Source organism: Simochromis diagramma, unplaced genomic scaffold, assembly GCF_900408965.1.
Source record: "Simochromis diagramma unplaced genomic scaffold, fSimDia1.1 OVJJ01000603.1, whole genome shotgun sequence".
NCBI lineage: Eukaryota > Metazoa > Chordata > Actinopteri > Cichliformes > Cichlidae > Simochromis > Simochromis diagramma.
In genome coordinates this window covers 18,734,094-18,759,131 of record NW_024387414.1, presented here as the reverse complement: position 1 = coordinate 18,759,131, position 25,038 = coordinate 18,734,094, and the positions used below count along the sequence as shown (strand labels likewise).

At 39.6% G+C, this 25,038-nt stretch overlaps 1 protein-coding gene across 1 annotated transcript in view; it reads left to right on the top strand.

Annotated features, from left to right (window-relative positions):
* The first annotated feature begins 408 nt into the window (after positions 1-408).
* nfat5b (nuclear factor of activated T cells 5b) overlaps positions 409-25,038 on the top strand; it is a 35,027-nt gene continuing 10,397 nt past the window's right edge. Inside the window, 2 exon segments of the mRNA XM_040011763.1 lie at positions 409-728; positions 20,319-20,444. Coding sequence (XP_039867697.1) covers positions 656-728; positions 20,319-20,444 — 199 coding nt within the window. The 5' untranslated portion in view covers positions 409-655.

The window sequence follows — 25,038 nt, the reverse complement described above, 5'->3', positions numbered from 1 at the left end:
CATTAATATGCAAATTGTCATGACCATTGATCAACAACCACTGATCAAAGCTCAATGATCAAAGACCATGAGTACCATTCACAGAGAGTTGGGGGATGGCTGCAATCACAGCATTGTAAGACGGCGAAAGATGTACCCTCCTCGATTCAGAGATGGTCTTTCCCTAGTGTTTTGGGGTTTAAAATAAAATTAGACGTCTTTACAGTGTAGCTTACAAAATAAACGCATTCGTAGGTTATTGGAAAAGTATTATTTGAAAAGTTACAGTATTTAAATCCCATAATAAAGGGAATATTAATCTGCATATAAATAAAACGCTCGTGTCTCCGGTAAGCTACTACACAACTCCCAACGATCTTACGTATCCCCGACGGCACTTTTTACGTGTTGCGTCACGGCTGTGGGTGTGACTATCCACGTGAGCCAGTGATCTCGGCTCGTCCGCTGACAACAAACATGCGTCGTTGGCAGCCCGAGGGGATACTCAACAGCAGAGTAGCGGCGGCGGCAGTTGACCAGCTCTAAGGACACTCTCACGCTAGTAGCGACCGCTGTCCCGTTCAAAGTTTTGGGGCTTTCTGTTCGGAGAAACAATCAAACGTTTTAGCGACGCTGTGTTTGACGGTGTCCGGTTTCCTCACACTGAGGGATTGCAATGCCCTCTGACTTTATCTCCCTTTTCAGCGGGGACCTCGACCTGAATTCACCCAGATCCTTGTACTCTAAAGGTAAACATTTTTTTATTCACTTTCTCTCTCGCTTGTCACTCTCATTTGCCACTTTTCGGAGTTTACATGTGCGACTGACCGCCTGCCGCGTTTGGTCTAAGGGTTTAAACAAGTGTGTGCGTGGGTGTGTTTTTTGGAGGTTTTTTTTGTGCGGTGGCTGAACTCCCTCCTTCACTCTCATTCATCTGTAAACCATCTCTAAAACGCCTGCTCAAAATAACGTGAGGTACTGAATCTCTTATAGATAATTTATAGATATTTCCTGTGTGTACTGTATCGTGGGATTGGACCTTGAAGCAACGTGGAATGTTTTTTCAATTATTATTATCTTTTCTCAAAACTAAAGCCCTGGGCAGCTGCATGCACACCGGTCAGACCAGTTTACCAATTCCCTGGCAGCTGAAAAACGGTGATATCTATGTTCTGGGGGTTGTTTGAATAGGCCATCAGTGACCCCCGCCCCCTGAAGCACTACATATACAGGGCACTGCCCCCAAAGCAACGCTGTAATGGGATCATGGACATGAACTGTGAGAGCCTCATGCAAGCCTTTACATAGCATAGCCTAACTTAAATGAACTTAACTAGGTGTAAATTTAGAAAAACACAAAACAAAAACAGCGTCATTTTGTAGTACCCTGTTAATTACATGGAGTTTATCCATACAATAGGACACACATGTGGGAGCATGCTGCTTTGCATGATACTAGTGAGAAAAGTGGAAAAAATAAGTCTCCCAAAGCTGTCATATGTAGAAATATCTTTTGGAAGCGATTTCATCCAACAGGGGGTGTGCAAAGCTAATATCAGTTTTTAAGGTTAAGAATAGTATGCTACCATTTTCTCATAGCAGTGGGTTTCAGCAAACGAATTAAGTGGGTGGCTTCATTCATGCTCGTGCGGAAATTTTGCATCATTAAGAATCTTAATTGGAAATCTTTTGCCAGTTTTAACCTGAAAGTATGAGTCGATAATGGGAAAATAATATAATTAGTAATTTAATTTATGGGTCTTTGTAAAACACAAAACCAAAATGCCATAATTCTGTAAATCAACAACTGATTTTCCTGACAAACGCTGCTTTTACAATGATCTTAGACTGAAAAACATGTTCTTAAATAAACATGAAGGTCGTGGTGCAGAATTCAACGCTCAACTTTACTGCGGCTGATCATGAAGAGAAACGATCATGACTCAAGATAACATGCAATAATGACACATTGCCTGAAAGTATATTTATCATCTTTCTGTAGAAACGTTTTGCAATTTGCAATAAGTTGGAGAGAAAAAGTTGAAAAGTTGAAGCATTTAGGTTGTTTTAGAATGTCGCACTTCCATTGCAACCTCTGTCCAGAATTGTGAAATGCTTCCTCTTGTTATTTCAAATTGTCATGCTATGGTTTTGGTTTGTGTCAAACTTTGAAACTATTACCCAAATGGATGCTCACAAATTGTGTTATATAATTTCGCTGGCTGAATCACTGGAAATGTGCAGCAATGAAGACCTTCTCTGCCTTTTCTCCCTGCCCTAGCATATTTACCAGAATATTAACATCTTTTTCATCAGCTGCTTACCTAGATTCAGGAGTCCATTAATGTAGTAAATAAGTTTAACCCAGTATTGCTTTTATTTTACCAAATATGTGTTGCACTGGCTGCTCATATTAAACAGTACTAAAGTTTAACATGAAGGCCACCACATGTACAAGTAATTGCTGTGAACCAATAACCCACATAGCAAGGAGGTCTGGCCTGGATCTTGTACCAAGCCGGCACTGCTGGCTGACTTCTGGCATGATATGACGTATGTCATCCAGATATGGGCCAGGCCTGGCATAGGTGGTACTGCCTATGCGATGGCATGCCACATCTGGCTCGATTGTGGTTTGGGTTATGTGGCCTAGGCCCATAGAAAACAGGACTGGCCTGGATCTGGCATTAAGCTGGCGCTTCTGACTGACCGGTGTCATGGCAGAGTGTATGTCAACCAGATGTGTGCCAGGTCTGGCAATGATGGCACTATTTATGTTCCTGTTTTCCTATTTTTAGTTAAAAGACCCAAATGCCATGTTGCAATACTATACTGCTATGGTAGCCAACATTTCAAATGCAGGTTTGACAGGTTATTGAGTGTACACTTTATCCAAAACCTAGTGACGGTTTACTCATGTTTACCACCTACTGATCGAAAGGTTAGTGGTTCAATCCCTGGCTCCTCCAGTCTGCATGTCAAGAGTGTGAATGTAGTTAGGAAGCACTGAGTTTAGAGAAAGTGTGTAAATGTGGCATGTTGTATAAAGCACTTTGAGTAATCCAGGACATGAGAAAAGCGCTATGTAAGAATCAGTCCATTCACTGTCTGAACAGAGCTTCGTCATGTTACTTTTGCACTGTTTTGCATGTTCTGGCACATGTTGTTATTATATAGCTTGATTTAGGTTCGCATTCGACTGACATCTGGGGCCAGAGCTGAAACTGTTCTGGGCCAGCAGTGAATCTACAACTGGCCCGTGGCTGCACACAACTTACACATGGCCCACATACCGCAAAGAATGATGGGACTTTGGTGGCCCAGATCAGGTTTGCCAGAGGTAGTCCACACATGGGCCAGCACAGGACCACCAGTGTGTCTGCAACTGGCCTTAGGCTGGCCCATGTGTGGGCCACCTCTGGCAAACCAGATCTGGGCCACCAAAGTCCCATCATTCTTTGCGGTATGTGGACCATGTGTAAGCACATTGTGTGGGCCAGATCCGGGACATACCAATTTCGCTATGTGGCAAAGTTCAAACTGCTCTAAGTACTCATTTTTAAACAGTTTCTTCTGTGACATAAGAGAAAAGTGATAATAAATATAGTAAAAATATTACAGTAAAAGCAACTTTACTTCAATGCTTTTGTAAGCAGCATTGATCATTCCCAGTAATGCACAAGGATAATAAGATAACAATTTGTTTTTGCTGTCAATTATATAATTTAACTTTTTACTCCTAACTCTAGACCGTGAACTCTTATGCACCACATAAATCAGCTAAAACTCCTTTGAGATTAAGGCCAGTGGTAACTTGTTTTTAAACCTGTTAATCGCACAATTGTGTGTTCCTGTCAGCACAGTCGACACCATGGTCTGTTTAGTGGAGAAGCTGGGTTTCACTGTGTTGGGTATGGTCCTGATAAGGCCCACTCTTCCACAGTTGATTTTTTTTTTTTTTGGAAAGAAAGCCCCAGTTATCTTTTAACTCCTTCACATCAGCTTAAGTCGTACCCCAGCCCAGAAATAAAATATACTGTCGATCAGAATTTTTTGCTGTTTTTTTGTTTTTTGTTTTTTTAAATAGGTAATGCTCGTCTGTAAAATGCCTTTCTCACACAAGTGGTCACAAAGAGCTGTCCCCAAGATAGAGCAAGATGAGTAAGAAAATAAATGCCATTTAAAACAATAGAAAAGCTGCATTAAACAGCCAAACATGATGAGGAACATATTTTTAGCTTGCTGTTGCGACAGAGAATGTAAAGTAAATCCAATAAACAATAGCACTCAAGACAAGACTGTTTGCTATCTTTTACTGATGGACTGTAAGTTAATGCATGTAATAAAATGTCTCTCCACCAGTTTCACATTAAGTTGAAGAATGTTATGGGTTCTGCACTATCTATCCCAGTTAACAATTGTACGACCCTCAGATCTCGACATAGTTTTTTCTCTCTCTTTTTTTTTTTTCTATTGACACGACCAAAGCCTGGTCAATCATTACCTTGCTGGTTGCACTGTGTATAAACCTGGGCTTAAATAGCACTCTATTAATATTGACTCTGCTGTGTTAAGCAAACTTAGCGGCATGCGCTTAGAAATATTTGACTCCCTTGAAAGCTCGTTGAGATCTGATGACGAAAGAAACAATATCATAGAGGGGAAACATCTGAAAAAGAGCAGTGCATTAAGAGTTGGCGCTTTACTCTGAATGTTTCTGACGCAGACACGTCGCCATCTGTGGACTCTAATAAACTCCTGTATTTGGAGATGTAAATAAACTCATGAGTCAGTGGTCTTGGGAACTTAAGCTCATTGTGAACACGGTGAAACGCACAGTAAGGTAACTCACAATCTTCATCTTTTTTAACATCAACCCAGACCTGTTCGACGTACTTTAAACCGTCGCCCTTGTAGATATATATATTCGTGTGTCAAGTTTGCCTGGTGTCATAATAAGATCACACATGACACCATACCAGCAATATGCTGATTACATGACATGGATTTCCTCCTCAGCTTTACAATATTCAACACTGCTTTGTGAGCACAATTTGCATTGCGTGCACTCTGTCTGCAAAGCCAGGAGGACACAACCAGGAGACAACCAATATGAGTCCTATGAAACTGGGTGAAATGGGGAATGTCTACAAACTGCTTACTGGTAAAATCTCTTCACTTTTCGCTCATACCCCTCTTCCTCTGCCATTTATAAGTGCCTATCATAACTGTTTTCTATATCGGGCCTGCTGTATAATGTCCAGACTGACTCTATCTCAAAGGACCTTAACATTTATTTTGACTGAAGGCCATTGAAGCTCCATTATGGCTCCTCGCCCCACAAAATTACTACTCCTGTAGTTATACTCTCTCTGAGGCCCAGCCATGTTCACAGAGCTAGTGGTGGTTTTTGTTTGTCTTTTGGAAGTGTTTTATGATATTAATTGTTATGAACAAAGCTACATGCAGCTGGCAACTTGACTAATCTAAGGAAGAAGTAGATCAGAGTCCACTAGCGAAAGTGGAATGCAGACAGACAGGCATCTGGACTAATGGCATGTTCGGTCTTCTATCCCCCAGTGTCTCTGTTTAAACATGACATGGCTGTGCAACTGTTACTTTCTGCACATACTACCAAAGTAGCTGCAGTCTTGCTTTTAAAATAGAAGAAATGTAACACTATTATTAAAGTTGAGATCTGTTTTGTCTGGAGTAGTGAGCTGTTTAAGAGTTAGGGGAGATGGAGAACATTTAGTTTCTATTTTACTTGAAGATGATCATAAAATCTCCTATTGTAATATAAATCACAAATGCTAGTGCTCGATACATTCATCTTCAGGGTTAACTGTTAATGAGCTCATTCAGTGCTCCTAAAAAGCCATAAAGTAATTCAGATTACTCACATCTAAATGCGGCCCAAGTGTTCTCACTTACCTTCTTTGAAATCTCTTTGATCAATCATTAACACTAACCAAACTTCAATAAGAAGTCTAATCAGTGTCGGGTCAAAATATTGCCTCTTCTGGTATTTACTGCACACTGGTGACTTTGTTTTGGCTGCAGAAAATCAATATATGAGCTTTTTAACCAATCAGAGCACTTGAAGTTTATACTAAAGTGTCTTCTTGTGTGTGTGTGTGTGTGTGTGTGTGTGATTGTTGAGGTCAACTATTGAACTACTTTTTGCTATACGTATAGATCTCCAAAATCTCCTTTGTTGTATTGCAGTGAACACAAAAGCCGTGTTGAGATTTAATGCTTAAAAAAAAAAGAGAAATATTTTACAAAAACGATCACATGTTTGTAATAATTAGCACTAGTATCACATTTGTGTCATACATATATAAAAAAACGTGTGTTCCCAAAGTTACAAATACCTTTTGTAGACATTGAAAAGTGTTCGTTTTTGAAACTGCAATTCGACAGCTTTGCCCGCACCTTTATAGATTTTACGACATGTAATGAAGTTGCCGAAATCACGGAACTTATAAAGTATTATACGCGTCTTTTAAAGTTTTTACGTTCTGCCAGAAACCGGCCTTTAATAAGTAATCAAGTAAAGATTCTTTGTCTCCTTGGCCTATTTTAGGTGAGCAGGTTAATTGTGTTCATGAATTGTTGCTCTCAGCAAGGAGATTATCTACCAGACAGGTGTTGCTGTGCAGCAGGATAGCTCTGAGAAAAAAATACAGTAGTGGGTTACGAAGCGGAGCATTGTATTGTATTTGTCCCACTTAATTTTGTGTCCATTACCATGTTTCAAAGAGTCCTGTCCGCAGTACTGTCTGGTTTACCGCAGTTCAGGATTTCCAATGCAAAATAACAGGAATAGGACTCGAGCATAGCGCCTGAACGCTTCTGCTTGCACAGATCTTGGAGAATATTTCTCAACACTATTCTGTGAAAAGCCCAAAGCACCTGTGACATCTTACAGCCTGCCCTTGCATTTCTGGCCCGAGCAAGATGATTCTGAACTAAGACATTAAATATTGAGTGCGGTGAATCTTGGCTTGCCGCATTCTTTCCATTGGCAGGTGACATGCGGCAGTTTAAGGTGTCAGAAACTCATAACTAGGCTGTAAGCGCAGTGTGTGTTATATTCTGGTTCAAAGTAAGAGGCTGTTAAATTGAATTCACACATTTATTCATTTATTTTTCTTTCTTTCCTGTTATTTCTAAATAAAGCAAATGTACATGCAAGTTCCTATCAAGCCAGTCTGTGTTTGTGTATAAATACATAGTGGTCAGTTTACAATAATTAACAAATAATAAAATGATAAGACTTTATTGTCTAATTGTTAGACAAATAGCAACCTAAAACGTGTTTACTTTAGAGTATGGTGTTTTAAATGTACGCTGAAATCAGAAACCCGAACACGTACTTTGGGTAATCCGATATACTAACCTTACAACAAACCCTTTCTCCGTGGAGCTTATCATATTCCGTTTTTATTGAGACAGTGCCAGAGAGCTGTGGATTGAAATGGTCTTTAAGGATCGCTCTCCAAAGTGGTTTGATTGTCCTGCAGCAGTCGTCTTGCTGCGTTGTTGTTCTGACCACTGTTACAGCCCACAGTTACTGCACCATGTTGGTTAAGTGAATGATGCTTTTATTAGCTAGCTGTAATTAGCACATATATCATTCCATCAGTTTTCATCTAATGCAATACCAGTTGGCAGTGAGACATTAAACGTAGTGCTATTGAAACATGATAACATGCACAAAGGACCTGTTGACTAACTTCATGTATGTGTTCACACATGGTTGCTGGCACGTATATTTAGGGTTGGGCTTTTTCTTTCAGGCAGTTTCACACAGTACATAGTAGTATCTTGTGTTGTTCTAAGCCGTTATGGATTTCTACATTTTAACCAAAGCTGCATAAATACATCAAATTGAAATTGCCACCTTTTTCCCCCCCCCTTTTGTCCTTCATGCTGTTTGGGCTTGATTGAGACTGCACATGTGGCTCTCTTTTGAGACTTTGAACTGCATCCATGGTTTTATTTTCCTGCAGATCCAGAGCCAGAGCTAAGGCAATTTTCCTTCAGTGCTGAGTCAGTTTAATCACATCTGTAGCCGTTTGTTAATATCCTGGCACAAAATGAAATGAAAGGTGAATCTGAAGCTGTGTTAAGGTCTGCAAGCCAATTCAAGTAGAAGAAACGTTACTTGGTTATGAACATATGATATATTCTCTTAGCTTTTTATAGCTTTTTTTCTTTCTTTTTTCCCCTCCCCGGCAGGTACAGAATAGCTGCTGTCATTTAGCTTCAAAATCCTGTTGTAGGTTTGTTAAGCCTGTAAGGGATTTTTTTTTATTCCTCTTACGTTTGACACATTTTGTCACAGATCTGAGTTTCCTCACACAAAAAGGTATTTCATAACATTCAGTAATGACGAATTCTTTGTCACAAAGTGCTCAAGAGATCCACCTCGCAAGCCAGCAGTTGTGGTATGCCAGTATCCTGTGTTTTCATTTCTTCTTTCTGAGTCATCTGGCTTCCCCAGCAGACTGGGAGGTAATTTGTGCTGGAATGAACTGGAGCATTGATGTCCTCCTGTATCCTGTCATTGATTGTATCCTTGCTTGTTCTTGTTATTGTGCACTCTCAGTTGGCCCACATTCAGTCCAGCGAAGCCAAGAATATACCTTTTACGCCACACAGATGCATGCGCAGGGTTTAGAGTAGCGTCTGCACAAACACAACAAGTTGGAGTGCATGCAAACATCTGCACGGAGGCTCGTCTTCACACTCTGATAACACTGTTTGCATCAGACAAGAACCCTGACCAAAAGTATCAGCTTTTTCCCCCTTCTCCTGCCTGGCAACCACCAGTTGTGAATGCCTGCTGTGAAATCAATTGCTATAGTCCCAGTCTCGCAGGCCTAAAGACCACAAGGAAAAAATCTGTCTTTGGTTTGGTCACACTTTTTCAAGTTTCATTACCACTTAGTGGTTAGTTAGCAAGTGTTTGCTGTAGTGCATTGACTTTGTCTGCAATGTGCTGTCAATCAAAGCAATCAGAAGGAGGTTTTTGATGCAGCAACCTCTTTGTCGTTTGTTGCTAGGTGAAACTGTTACCAGTCTTCAGGAAACCCTTGCTTACTGGTTGGGGCATACACATTTTTCCCTAGACACTGATGGGTCTCCAGACCTGTGTGACCTTACCAAACAGTTTTTCCTTTTCTACTCTGACATTGAAAACATTTTTTAAACTTTGGCATTATTTTTATTTTGTCTGGTTTACCGCAGCAATTTTGCCCTCGGCTTTAAACCCCACATTGTTCCACAAAATTCAAAGAGTTAAAGATGTGCTTTACCTTTATTGAGTTTTTTAAACTAAATCTGATTATAAAAGTATAATGATGGTATTGTATAGACGTTGCCTGATGCAAAATAAACCTGTACTTAGGTTGGATAATCATTAATCGTGTCAGTTTTTTATGATAAAATCAAATCTTAAATATCTAGAGCGTGACATCTGGTCACAAGGCTGCTAACTGCATCATTCGGTAGCTATTTAAGTCAAGGCTTATCTGCTTGATTGCATTATGGTCTTTTTAACCTTGAGGTGCCCTGCCATAGTTTCTTGTTAAATCAAAGGTCAGGTTCATTTATTAGTTTGGCGCAGTTTTTTTGTTTTGTTTTGTTTCTTTGTTTTTTGATGAGTCAAATACCAGTTCATCAGAAGAAAAAAACTGTTCATTTGTCACCATATCAACAAGCCACAGCTTGCTTGAACAATGAGCAACAGAAATATGAGTCTGCATCTTTTTTCTCCTCTTCAGTGAGTGAAGGTGCAGACTTAAGTGTGCAGTCTGACGTAAACCTGTTTGAGCACGTGGGGCAGAGTAGTAAGCATGCTATTTGGAAGGAATTTTTGCCTTAGGAGTCAACAGAAATTACATAAAGAGGGCTTCTGGATCAAAAGCTGTTGTTGGGTGCCAATCTTTGCATGTCCAGGCAACTAGACTAACATGCAGACTTCAAATTTCAACACAAGTTCCAATATTCCAATATCACCCCTTGTTTTTGTTTTTCAGTTAGTGGCCTAAACCCTGCCAGAGCAAACTGCATTTTGCGATAGTGGAGTTTGATTAGTCTTTGCCATTCTGTTGTGACTTTTGCCTGACAACTCATTCTCAATCCTTATTCGGAAGTAAATCTTCCTATATAAGTGGTAAAGTTATAGGCTTAGTCTACAGGCTGTCTCACAACAGTTTGTCAATAGAAATCTTGAAAATATTACAAAGAAGTAAAATCTACAACACAAGGATAAGAATTCAAAGCAGTTATTGTTCTGAAAAACATTGGTATTAGGAGCTAGTCCTACATTCTGGACTTTTTCAGTGTAGATTTAGTGCACCTCAAGACCTTCCCAGTGAACTTTAAATGTTGTCTCAGTGCCAGATTTTTTTTTTAAATGTTTATTTCCCCCTTCTTATCATTAGAGTCAACAGCTTTCATCAGAAATCAGCCCACAGAGTTTCCAAAACTAGACCTTTGTGATACTACAAGCTATTTTTGCGTAATGTTATATACTGACGTGCAGTGGCTCTGTGCTAATGGAGATTTATTTGCATCTTTGAATCATTATCTCCATCATTTGCTCACAGATGCTGATTTTATGATGTGCATACATACTTTATATTAATTATGAAATGAGTTGTTGCATTAAAAAGTCTCAGGGTAGTCCAGGATAGTATTATATTAAAAAGACTCAGAAGGTCTTGCTGATAGTGACTGTTCCAGTCTAAGAAGCTAGGGTGCTGTCCCCCTGTTTTTATGCGTTGTCGTTAACAACAACAACGGTAAAACCATCGCGTGTCCGCTTGTTTATTTTCCAAATAAACCTTTCACAATAAAGCTCAAGATCCTGTTGAGACTTTTCAAAATAAACTGAATCACGTGAAAGAGCAGATTATTTACGGATGAGAAGTAAAAAAGAGCCGCCAGGTGCTAAAAAATAAACCTTAGACTCAAACGTTAGAACAGGCTTTTCCCTGCAGCACGCCGTGTAATAAATACTCACAAAGAAAATGGCGGCCCTTACAACTTATGTCTAAAAATGTATAGTTTCATACATCGTTAAAACACTCGACTCCAGGTACTCGACGCGCAGCTGGAAACACTTCACGCAAGTCAAGCTGCCCAAGATTCACAGAATTTTCAGAAAATGTAAAATTTTTGTGATTTATATCGTTATCGGACGATAGATGTCTTATATCGGGATATGAGATTTTGGTCATATCGCATAGCCCTACACCCTTGTGAACATATTTAATTGTCTGTCAGTATATTCAAAGACACTTCCTGTTGCCTCATCACTTTTCCTGTGAACCTGTCAGAAATCCCTGTTTTACCACATCGTGTGTGTGTGTGTGTGTGTGTGTGTGTGTGTGTCTTCTGATTCACTGGAAATGGGGACTTGGAAAACTTCTCATCAGCAGTTAGACATTAATTCGCTGGAAATTTTATGATTTGATCTTTTTTTTTTTTTTTTTAAGTAATTATTTTCTGCGACATTGCAAATAAAACACGTTTTTCTTTTTTTCTTTTTTTTGAAGGGTGAAAAAAAAGAGGTTGATATACAAACATGCAGTTTCTACAGGAGTATATACCATCACTCTCTGATAAGTTTACTTCGTATGTTACAGCCGGCTCATAAAGAATATGAATTCAATTTCATTTCCAACATTCTCTCGGCTAGTGTTTGCACTTTTAGTATTTTAATTCAGGTGATGGCACATGGGCCACACACTTAGGTTGCAAAGGGGTGCATATGTGATATGTAAAATCGAGTACTCAGCTATGTAATCTGCCTTTGTAAACTTTTGTGAGCGAATGGGCTGTTCTAAAGAGCACACTGAATTTGAGCATGGTACTGAAATAGGATGCCACCATTGAAACAAGTCAGTCTGTGAAATCTATTCCCTCGTAGGTAGTCCACGATGAACCACAATGTAAGTGATTGCAAACCATGGCAACTCGGCCACCAAGTGGTAAACCACTAAAGTTAAGAGTGAGGTCTCCTGGTCGTAAGGCCCATGGTGCATAAAAACCACCAGTGTTCTGCTCACTTAATAACTGCAGAGCTCCAAACCTCCTCTGACATTAACACAAGCGTAAAGGTATTGTGTTGATGTAATCTGCATGTGGTACCCTGATTTTGTCCATATAATGTAAATTCTACATGCCGTCAGTAAGAAAAGATTCTGGACTGCTTTGTCAGTTGAAAACATTTACTTATTTATTTGGAAACGCAGGACAATCAAAACGTGTGCATGTATTAGTAGATGTAAATATACACGTTTTATGTGTAGAATTGCCACAGTGTGTCTGTTTGGCTCTCAAGTGGCGCCATTATGATGATGCACTGGTATTGAAGATGAATCTTTTTAAGAGTCTTTTTGTTTTCCTTCAATAGATAACGCTCCAAGTTTTTCAGAAAATTAAAACATCCTCGATGACCACCATATACGTGAGTAAAATGTGAATTTCACTCATTTAGTGGTTGCTGGAGGTCGCAAGGATTGTGCGTTGCCATGAGGTTGTTGACCGGTCTCTAGGCCAGTGTAACAGGCCTTTCAGCAAAGTCATGGTGTCTTTGAGTCTGCCGACCAATCACAGGCTGTGCAGGCTGGTCTCAGTGACACTGCACAAAGTAATGGGTAATATTTGCACATTTGGTTAGAATTGAAATTCACCCACACTGTCCCAACTGTGAGGCATCTACACAGACATAGATATGTTGTGTCGGTTGTCCCTGATCATGTAAATATTTATAGATTCATATGACATTACTGCAACCAAGGTTGCAAGGTTATCAGAATCCCTAATCTCACATTCTATAATTGACTTGTTTAAAAACAAGGTGTGACGAGGTTTAGGTTAAATGTGGCAAACACAATGGTAAGAATCTTATATTGTGACAGCCTTGCTTTCAAAGCTGACCATGCTGTATTTGCCAGCCTTTGTGTAAGCCGTCCACTGCAAATAGTTTGAATTCCACTGCTTTTTGAAGTCAAGCTTTCAGGTTAAGTTGAATGACCATTTTGTCTTTTGGGTCCACTGGTAAGCACAGAGCTAAAGGTAGATGGGTTTAAGAGCATTAAATTCAGTCAGATTGTCACTATTTTCTTTTCCAGTAGTATCTGCTGACAGTAAAACAGACTCCATTGTGGTACTGTTTAGATAATAAATATGATAATTGACCTACCTTGCTTTCAAAGATGACTTGTGGACGTGTGGTTTGGCCCTCATAGAGTCTCAGTGGGCTTTTTTTTGATGACGCATGGAAGTTGTTCCTGGTTGCTTCAGGATTAGCTGGGATAAAAGGGCTACATGCCACAAATGCTGAACCTGGTGTGACACAAATAACTTGACCCGCTCCAAGGCTTCACTGACTTTTACGTTGTTAGATTGCTGTGTGGAAAGAACAGTCTGTAAGATTTTTTTCTTTTCAAAAACGTGACAAGGACGAGGTGATGGTCAAAATAGAAAATGTTGACATAACTCAAGTGAATACATTGTTTATTTCAGATGCATCTAATTAAAAACACACATTCTAAATTTGTACTCGGATTGTTTTTCCTTTTTAGGCCAACTTTTCCAATATACCCTGAAGCAAAAGTTGGGGAATTTACATTTCTATTGAGAGGAAAGATGAAACTTTGTCTTTTTAAATATTTGGGTAAAAGCAGTGTTTTTTAAAAGTTAGATGGGCAAAAAATAGTTACGGTTAAAGTGAGAAAAGTTGGTTTATGTTCCATGTATTCTCATGCAAACTCAGGTAAGTGTGAAAGCGTTTTTACATATCGTTAGCTTCATAGCATAAGTGCCTAAGTCATTTTTTTGTGTTTTCGGAAAACAGACGGACAGGATGATGCAGCAGTGGTAGGGGAGTAAAGTTAGGCAAAAATCTCAATTTGACCAAAAAATGACTTAGGCACTTATGCTATGAAGCTAACGATATGTCACTGTACACTTCGCACTTTACATGTATTATGCAGCCTTGTGAAAAACGTAGTGCACCTTGTGATTCAGTAGCTTTAAGATCCACCTTTAGCAACAATAACATAAAGCAATCATTTTCTGGAAGATTGCCAGTCTTTCATGTCACTATGTCGGAATTTTGGCGCACTTATTTTTACAACTTAAATTCGTTGAGGTTTGTTTACTTTTGTTTTCCCCGGTCCTTGTCAGGTCCTGGCACAGCATTTCGATGTGGTTCAGGTCTGGACTTTGGATGGACCACATTGATTCTTTCAGTTTTCTGACATTCTGTTGCAGATTTGCTGCTGTGCATGGGATCATTGTCCTGTTGCATAACCCGTTTTCTGCCTCACATTTAACTCTAGAATACTTTAGTATACAGAAGAGTTTGTGGTTGACTGCAAGTTCTGCAAAGCCCAAATCATCAACCTCCACCACCGTGCTTGACAGTTGGTATGAGGTGTTTGTTCTGATATATTGTTTGTTTTTCGCCAAACATAGAGCTGTGCATTATGGCCAAAAAGCTCCTCTTCAATTTCATGTGTTCAAAGAATGTTTTCCACTTGTGGTCAACTTGGAGAAAAATGGCCTAAATTATTTGGAAACCTCCCTTCCCAGATTTAACGGCAGTAACAATTGCTTCTCTAAGATCATTGCTAACATCCTTTCTTGTCCCCCCCCCAATTTTGTTAACACACATCTGAATGCTCCAGACCTAAAACCTGCTACAACTTGTGCTTTAAAAAAGGTGCTCACAGTTTCTGATGATCAGTTAACCAAGTGCATTTGATTGTCAGCACCTGGCTACTACTTAGCATCTAAATTCCTATGGAAGCAGTGAGGGTGTACTTGGTTTTTCACAGGACTGTAGCTTAGTATTACTCCATAAAACACACATGCAACAACTGTGGTTTCACAAATAGTTTCTTCTTGTGCTTTGGTAAGTCTTCTGAGTTTCTTCATCAGGTAAACTGCCAAACACAATGATGATGGTGTTGTGTTTTTGTTTTTTTTTCTTTTCCCAAATGCAATATGTGGCTAAGCACCATAATACCAACATAATACCAACACTGCCTGCTGTTGTGCAGTAGGTTGAAAATCAATCACAGTAAGCTTTGTTTCAACAGTTTTGTAGTCATCATGTGTGATGCAGTTATTTAAGAAATAAGTGACAGTGTGTTGTCAGAATGAAAGTTATTTTGTTTGATAATAACTTAATAATGTTATAGAATACTCTGTTTTTACTACTTAAATTTAGACCTTTTTTTTGCCATCTGAACTTGTTATCTACAGGGGACAATGCCATCTTTGTTCCCTCCAGATTATGTGTTTTAAATATGTATCATTACTTTTTATTAGTAGGATATTTGATTTCATATGCTGGCAAAAATGAAATAAATTAGAAAATATGCATTTTTTTTCCACTAGTGATGTAATTAATAAAACAGTATGCCCTACTATTTGTGGGAAAGTGGTTTAATACTGGGTGGGTGGTTGTCATATTCGGGATTACTCAATTAGCCAAGTACTACCTTCACTGTATTTTTTTATTTTTATTTTTTTTTTTTAAATACGTGGCAGTAACCAAGAGTTCTGAGAAGTTTATGGACAAATACATTGTAGCATTGAAGAGTATGAACACATTGGCTTATGCTCTATACAAGTAAGTGGTGGTGGCAGCCTGTCAAAATGCATTGTCCGGACATGCCTTCACAGCATCAGGATCATGACAGGAGAAAAATGGTGGGCTTGTCAGAGAGGTTAATGAAAACAGGGCAGAAGCGATTGTAACACAACATTCCTTTCTATGGGCCACAACCATTAAAATAAAAGAGGCAAAAAAAATTATTTAACGACTTAATTTGTTATGCCAATGTAAATGTAGCTAGGTGCAGCAGAATTTGTTTAAATTACAACTTTGATTTTTGGGTTATGTAATACCAGTCACCTGTATGCAGTGTGACAGATGCACTATGTATACGGTCATGTATACGTAGTGCATCTGGTTTTGCATCTGGCTCATACGTATGTGCTGTATCTTGTTGGTGGTGGTATTTTGGGCTCATGTGACTTTTCCCATGTAATTACTGCAGAAGGAAACCTTGCAAAATCATTTCACTTATGCGCGTGCACTTGTCTACTCGTGCATCATTCCTGCATACATATGCCGACATGCTACATTCATATTGTGCACAGGTTTGTGACAAGTTTTGTTCAACTTGCCAAGAGGCTTTTGGGGTCAAGTCTTTGGTATTTTCCTTTTGATCCTGTGCTTTGTGTTGCTGTTAAATTGAGTCCCCCCCCCTTAATCTTAGCCTTCAATGATAACATAAATATAAAAACATAATTCTCAGTTTTGAAATATGAGCCAATGTGTGATAACATGTTGAAGATTACTAGTGCTGGTTTGAAGAAAAAGTCACCACGAGGTACAAATAATTACCTTTTGTAAAGGATTTGTGGTACACCAAGGTTTGCTTGACATATTTTTTTATTTTTTTCAAATAAAAACAAATACAGCAGATCACAAAATATGCAATTTACTACTAACTTTGCATATAGTCTGTTCAGTGTAACTGCTTTGATTCTTTCACTGTTCATACTGAGACTGCTGACTTTGACTGGCTCTAAGCTCTGGGTAGCTTTAGCGTTAACCATGTTGCCTATTTTAGCTTCTTTAAAATGTCCAGTGTAAGTATAAAACTGGGTCATTGCTGTTAGCTGTTAGTAGTGGGTGGTAAAAATAACATGGAGTGAGATTTTAGTACGGTGTTATAAACTGAAGCCACATACTGATTTTTATTTATATATGTTCGAACTTCATTGCTCAGGTATAAACCTGTATTCATTTATGCCTTAATAATACTGCTTATTTTCTAATTTCTCCATGTTGGCTCAGAAGCGAGACAAACACTCAAAAGAGTTGTCTCTCGATCTCTGTTGCTATGGAGTCCCTGGTAGCCTACATGTAGGTCGGTTGTAAACATTTCAGGGTTGCTGTAGATGGTTTGCTGCAGTTGCCCGTCGATTAAGCTTGTGCTCCTTGTTGCATTTTGTGAAATTCCACAAAGTCTTTGCAGCCTGAAATTTTTCAGCAAGTAGGTTGCACTACTGCTCGGTTTCTGCATGACAGGATTCCACATGACAATACCACTAACCTGTTGAGCAGGATGCACTGCAGCAAAGGGTCTGGAGCACAGTAAACAAGACGGGGAGAGATGTAGGTGGAGTGGAGGAGGGGGACAGAAGTGAGTTAAATCAGTCACTCGGCTAAAAAACCAGTGCCACGCCCAAGGTGCCAGGGCTAGTAAGAGCAAGCAAGAGGAATGTGAGGGAAATGAATGGGATTGTAAGTCCTACCATTCACATGGTGAGTTCTTTCTTCTTTTTTTTTCCATCTTAAGTCTGCACTACTTGCCACATAAACATATCACAAGACATGATGAGTATGATCTGTGCAGAATTCCTGATGTGAAACTCAGATTGTGAGTGTGTGTGTGTGGTTTGTTAGTTTAGCTGTGAGTCAGTTCAGTTTTTATACACACATATTTCAGTGCATTGTTAGCATGAGTGCTACTGATCAAAACTAACCACATGTGTCAGTGTGAATTATTCTGGTTGTTATGATTGTCACAGAAAATGAGAGGTTTTCCTCTGTGGTCAGCGGACTGCACAACATCGCTGTAGTCTTAAGGTAAAATCAAAACATCACGTGGTGTGTGTGAGTCCGTACAGTTTATTGCCCAGTTAGCAAGGCTTTTATTTTTCTTTTTTAAATCTTCAGAGTGAAAGGGACAGTGTTTTGTCACGTGTAAATAAAGAACTGCACTCTGTCTGTGCGTCAGGAAACAAACATGCAGCAAAATAAGAATTTTCATTCAGCCCTCTAAAAAAGTCCAAGGGACTGTGGAAACACTCTGAACAGGGCAGCCAGTGATTCGACACTACTGCTGTGAGAGAAGAGTACATATTTTCTGTCTGTGTGGTTGGCAATCTGTTTACTGGAAGGGCTGCTCACTAAGAGCACATGTTGCTGCATGTGCAGTCAGTGAGGCCCAAGAAGTTAAAAGTGTAAATGCACGGGCAGGGAAAGTGTTTTTGTGGCAGCGGTGGGATATGTTTGTGTGCATGCATGTGTGTCTCTGATTTTGTTTGGAGAGCGGAGCCAAAGAAAAAAAAATTTTTTTTAACCCCAGGAAAACCACACTAGAATCCTCTGTGTATGTGTGGTTCACTGGGAGTTAGGAGTTTGTTGGCTCCACTTTTAAGCCTCTTTCTGGGAACCAGCATTCCCTGCTCTTCTAAACCGAGCTGTAAGAGGCTGGAGGGCTTTGGGAATGAAGAGGCATGGGCTGGTTTCAGTATGTCCCAGGTTTGTCTTTTGTACACAGCGAGTGGTAACAATGGGAGGGTTACGTATCTGATATACACACCAAACCCTGGGACTCAGCTGCAAGTAATTAAAGCTGGCAGTTGGCAGAGAAGAGAGTCAGGCGACTGTAATGGCCGCTCTAAGTTCATACCATAATATTTGGATGATGAATCAGGCTGCTAGTAAAAGTGTTGTCATGCTGTTGACCCAAGGCTTTCTCCCTTCTCCATGTCCTGTTGCCCCAGAAGGGGGCACAGAGAGGAGAGAAAAGGCTTTGTATGACCCTGTTTTTGGTCTGTAATGAGATCTGCTATTTATTTTGCATGCTACAGCATTTGATATGTCTTAAGTTGCTGGGTTTTCCCAAAAGTGCACTCCGAGTCTTGACTAACTAGTTCAGATATATGATTCTACCGACCGTCCTCTGAGAAAAAATATGCAGCTTTCAGTTTTGGATGCTGTATAGTAGGGGGCAATGGGTGTATGCATAAAGTGCATACAAACAAATCTGTGCTTAAACTGTGCGTACAAAAGTTTCACTCACAAATTTTCTTACCTGAATTTGTTTGTGTGCTGCAAACAAATGAACTGCCTCAGACTGTGAGCACAAATAATCAAAGTCCTGCTGTCTCGGAAATGTAAACAAATTTATATTGAAAGTAATGATGGCTTAATTTACCTCCCACCTTTATGAAACATACTTTTAGAGAAATTTTTAAAAGTTCCAGATATTTCACACATAGTCTTGAGTGAAAATGGGCATCATTTCATCCTCGATGGATGTCATCATCACAAACTAATTTCTTGGCATTTTCTCACTTGTTTTTTTGTTTTCTTTTCATGACTGTAGTGATTCTCTCATCTTTAGTTGACACGTTAGATGTCTTTCCAATTTCTTCTTTATTTTCTTGCCTGTATTGATTTTTATTATTATTCATATTTTGCAGCAACTTTAATGATGAACTTCAACGATGGCATCATTTTTTTCATGTTATAATACAGTGTTGGAGTGCTGTTGCTTATATGTGAAAACATGGTGGATAAAGGCTCCTGTGTCAGTAAGAAATGTGCAAAATTACCTCAAATGAGGTCATTTAAACACTACAAGTTGCTAGTTGAAAAAGGGAGAGGTGTTAAAAGAGAGTGAACTTCCATGACCCCTGTGGCGACCTATCATCTCTGTTTACAGCCATTAGCCCGAGGCAACATTAGTGCCTTCTGTAGTATAACAGAACACACTGAATCTCTGGCTGGACTGTTAGTAGCGTGTTGCATTATAGCTAATGCAGCCGCCAGGCTTTAACAAGCAAGAAGAATGTGGTAAATTAGATAATATCTTTGCATTGGCTGCAGCTATGCTATTTTTCTCTGTCTGTTGTGACATCAGTAGTTTTACAGAAGATACGAGATAAATTTGTAAATCTTTTAAAAACCATGATGCTGCTTTTCTGATATGCAAAGATTCTTTACATACATTTCCATCTAATGTCAGTCACATTATATAGCTTTGAATTCCCCTTGAATTTTTAGTCTGTCAGCAAATTGGGTGAAAGGTGTGGCATGACTATTCATACTTGCAGCCTGCGACAGGCTTTGGCTTTAGTGAAAAGGTGAAGACGCGTTTGGCATCAGAACTGATGGTGAAATATGTTCCAGTGCATTGTTCCAATAGCCCTAGCTTTGTATCATGGGTATTTGTGTGTCATTGTGTTGGAGTCATTGCCAACAAGGTCATGGTGGTTCTTATAACTGTGTAAGAGTGGTGATATGACATTGCTGTGTAATTATATAGTTTCAGAAGAACGTATGAGCCAAAACCAAAAAGGTTTAATCACTTTCAGGTTTCCCGTTTACAACTCGGTGATGGAGCTGACACATTTGATGGTGCTCAACAAAAGCTGTTGAGATCCTGTAAATCTGTCACCTTACTGTCGCTTTTATTGGTTCCCCCCTCCTTTCACAACAGAGTCAGTGTATGACCTTCTTCCCAGAGAGCTGCAGTTGCCTTCATCCACTCAGCAAAGCCCAAAAGTCATGAGTCAAAAGAGCGGCGGAGAGGCAGGGCCTCTCCCTTCAGCTTCTCTAGCATCAGGTAGGATCCTGCTTCTCTTATCCTTATTTCTCCTCTGCAAGCAGGACTGATCATGCCCCACCCTGAAAAAAGTACAACTCATGTTACAGTCTGTACCTTCAGGCAAACAAACACCTGCATGTGGCAAGAAAGCCAGTCAGGCAACCATCGTGCTCCTCTGTGATTCTCACGTGAAGGAAAAAAAACAAAACAAACAGTAATAAAAGGCTGGTGAGGGAAGTTAATGGCAGCTGAACATAGCTAGCTGCCTGTACTCAGGTTGCTATGTACTATATGTTGTGGTCTCTTGTAGCAACAGTTTAGAAATATGGTTTATGCACATGTTTTAAGACAATGATATTAGTGCATAATGGTAATTAAACTGCAAAGTAGAACGATTGTAGACCATAAGAATATGAGGCCCCGGCAAAGGCCTGTTATTCATTACCCCACAGACTAAATCTACTTACCTATTTTTTTTTTCTTAGCCTTTTTTCCAGAGAATTAAGAAGCTTTGAATGGCTGTAATCACCTTGTTGACCATTCTGCAGTTCCAAGGTGGAGCTATTATTTACAGAAGAAAATCTTCTTAATAGACCAACACGGAAGTCCAGTATAAATGAACAGCTAATGACTATTTCCTACACAAGTAAAAGTTGCCCATTTTTTTTTTGAGGACTGTTAGCTTGTTGAGAGCTCCAGATTTAGATCCGGATCGGAGGGTGAGCCACAGATTGTTGAATGTGTGAAGATAAGCATATCTTTTACCCGCCATTGTTGCACTTGGGTTTATGGTTTCATGGTGGAAATTAACACATGAGAGTTTTGCAAAGATTCTAGAGATTAATAAAAAATCTTAGCATGTGCTTCTAAAAACAAAGAAACAGCAAAAAGTGCAGTGTCACTGATTTTATTTTATTTTTTCTAATTTATCTTTTGATGTTTTAACTTGGTGTTCTATGTTCACTTGATATTTGAAGTTATTCAAATGTTTCAGCTGACCTGAGACTTTTAAGTGACTGTTCCAGTAGTTATTCGAGGAGAGATGAACACTTAGGGGTAATAATGCAAGCAAGGTAGGCTCAGTCCAGGAGCTCCAGACTCCAAAATCAAGTCAGTCACTTTTGCATGCATGGGACTTTGACAGTACAGACTGCTATGATACAGACTTTATGGTAGGTTCTATTCATTGCCTGACCCAGGCTTTTTACCCCCTTTTTTGGTTTTTATAAATATTTTCCTGTCCTGCCTACTTTTGATTTTTTTTTTAATACCAGTCACAGGTTACTGCTTCCACAAGCAATTCATGTAGAGCAGGGGTGGGCAACTCTGGGCCTCAAGGCCTGGAGTTCCCCACTCCTGGTAGATATTTAGATATCATCCCATTTAGATATCATCCTGAATCAAATGATTGGTTCAGTACCAGAGCTCTGGAGAACTTCAAGCCATTTAACCCAGCTGTGTCGGATCAGGGACACATCTAAAACCTGCAAGACACCGGCCCTTGAGGTCTGGAGTTCCCCACCACTGATGTAGACCAAATAATTCATTGATAGATTCGTACCTATTGATGTTTTGCAGTCACATGACTGCTAACCATTTGACATTAAATTGTTTACCATTTTGGACATGTGACAATATTAGGTCAAGTGAATAAGATCCCAGTCACACAGGCCTAGAGACCAGCTAAACATCCCGTGGTCTTTTCCCATCACTTGTGAAATCTTGGGGTTCCTTGACTAATTGGCATAAACCACCTTGCAGTTGCTTTGGTTGGTGACAGATTGCCATGGTTGCCTAAAGTTTGCATGGAACAGACTAAAAATTTTTCACAGACACTCACTGGCTGTTCTACAAGCGGTAGTGAAACTCTGAAAAGTGCAAAACCAACCAGACACGGAGACCTTTTGCATTCAAAGTAAAACTTGTACCTTTTGAAATGTTTTGGCTCCAGTGCCAGGGTAAAGCTTTTTGCTTAGAAAGAACGTTTTCCATTGTCGTTACACTTTTTCAAGTTTTCCTACAGTTTGTCACTGCAAATGCCTGCCTGTTACATCTGTAGTAGACTTTATTGTGCCAGATAAAAGTAGGAAGACATCTGTGAAGTTTGTTTGTTTGTTTGTTTTTTAACTTCTGATTATTGCCTTTACATTCCTAGGATCGACTGTACACGTGTCATAAGGTGATATGTTTAAAAGTTTTAAATGTCCCTCTGTAAAGCATTCTGGTGTCTGAACAGGGCTATGCAAATAAATTTCACTTGAGTAGTTAGCAAGCATCTGAAGACAAGTCGGCATCGTCCATGCAAGCTACAGGCAGCCACTGCTATCTGATAGTGAACAATGCAATCACAAAGAGGTTTTTGGTGAAGCAGCCTCTTTCTGACTGATTTCACCTCACCAGCCAGTCAAAGAATACAACCCCGACCCCCAGCGCGACATGTAGTTGTCTCACGTCCAATATGGGGGACTACTATCAAGCAATTTGTGCATGATGTCCTGCGAGAAACAGCCATAGTTTTGATGTTTTCCTGGTTGTTTGGAGAAAAAATTTGTTGTTTGAAGTATTAATCATTTGCTCTCATTTGTTTGTTGGCAATTCTGTATTGTGGTTTCTGATCATATGTGTTTTTGTCTCATGATACTTGCTCAAAATGACACTATCTTCATGCGTTTTATGCGCTCTTTTTTTCTTCCAACCGTTTTTTTTCTTTCTTGTAAACCAATGATTCATCCAAACGTCAACAATGTCAAGACCAGTGTAACTGTTTGTTTATAATCTGCCATTTTATGGCGTTATTTTTGTGCCACTATTCTGAGCGCACGTAAAAAAAATTGAGCGCATGTAAAAAAAGTTTGCAGGTGCAAGTGTTGTATTTTGAGGAGAAATGTATTTTGAGCAAAGAAAAGCTGAATTTGAGTGAACAAAATTCATTTCTGCGTGCAAAAAATGTATTTCAGTGTTTGCTATTATCCACACACACACACAAAAGCAGCCCCTCTCGCTCGTTTTTTGCATTTGCGCTCGCTCACAATGTGTTGCTCGCGCTCTCAACATTTCTGCCTGTGCTCGCTCAACTCTTTCTCTACACCGTTATATTTGTGCCACAAAACCAGCCAATCACAGACTTGGATGCAAAAAAATCTGATTGGCTGTTCTGGTCTCCAATCAGCTCGAAATGACGAAATGCAATATCCCAGAATCCATTTCGTCCAAAACTCAAACGAGGCAGTGGCGGAGGAACACAGAGTGGTGGAGTTTGAAATATTACTCTTTCTGGGTCACAAAATAAACTTTTAAGATATTTTCATGCGAGAATGTTGCTGTGTAAACTTCAAATACCTGCTCGATTCATCAAGACATCACATATTTGCATAAGTGCTCTAACATTTTCGGAGATGCCTGTTACCCACCAGCTGACCGGGTGGTCACTCGGGTTAAACGTAATATATAAAGCTGAACTGACAAAAAAATCTCCGACTACACCACCAGGTGTTATAGGAAAAACCATAAAGCCTTTGAACTAAAACAAACGCTGTTGTGACAGTGATGTACACTGTCTTGTTGGTATATATGTATGATTTGTATCACCTTCATGTTTCCAAACCGATATCATGAGCAGCAGCTTTTACAGCTGTGGCTCCAGCAAACATCAGCTGATACTAGAAATTAATTTTAAATAAATTATAACAACAGCTTATCAAGCTTGAACGTGCTGCTGTTGTTGTTTAGCGCAACATCCGCTTGTTTCCTGTTTCTGGCGCAAAGTGGGAGATAAACAAACAAGAGAGACGATCAGCTGATCATTGATTAGTTTCATGATTGAAGTAGCAACAGGAGAGAGAGGGAGAGAGAATGAGGGGAGAAGAGGCAGCTGTGCAACGTAAAGACAGAATAATTCCAGCTTTGTGTCTTTTTTTTCATTCTCGCTAAAGTCCAGAACGAATCGCGTTCCTTTTCCTCTCAATACGGATGTATTGTAATTGGTCCAGCCCAGAGTTGATCATGACCAATTGGCTAATCCACCACCTTTCATTGTTTATACTGTTACAAAAACAAACAAACATAAAAATGAAAAATCATCATCGGCCCACTGGGCAAATGTCCGGTATGCCCAATGGCCAGTCCAGCTATGCGGTCAGCTGGTGGGTAACAGGCATCTAGGAAAACGTTAGAGCAGTTATGCAAATATGTGATGTCTTGATGAATCGAGCAGGTATTTGAAGTTTACACAGCACCATTCTCGCATGAAAATATCTTAAAAGTTTATTTTGTGACCCAGAAAGAGTAATATTTCAAACTCCGCCACTCTGTGTTCCTCCGCCACTGCCTCGTTTGAGTTTTGGACGAAATGGATTCTGGGATATTGCATTTCGTCATTTCGAGCTGATTGGAGACCAGAACAGCCAATCAGATTTTTTTGCATCCAAGTTTGTGATTGGCTGGTTTTGTGGCACAAATATAACGGTGTAGAGAAAGAGTTGAGCGAGCACAGGCAGAAATGTTGAGCGAGCATAGGCAGAAATGTTGAGCGAGCACAGGCAGAAATGTTGAGAGCGCGAGCACAGGCAGAAATGTTGCGAGCAACACGTTGAGAGCGCGAGCAACACGTTGA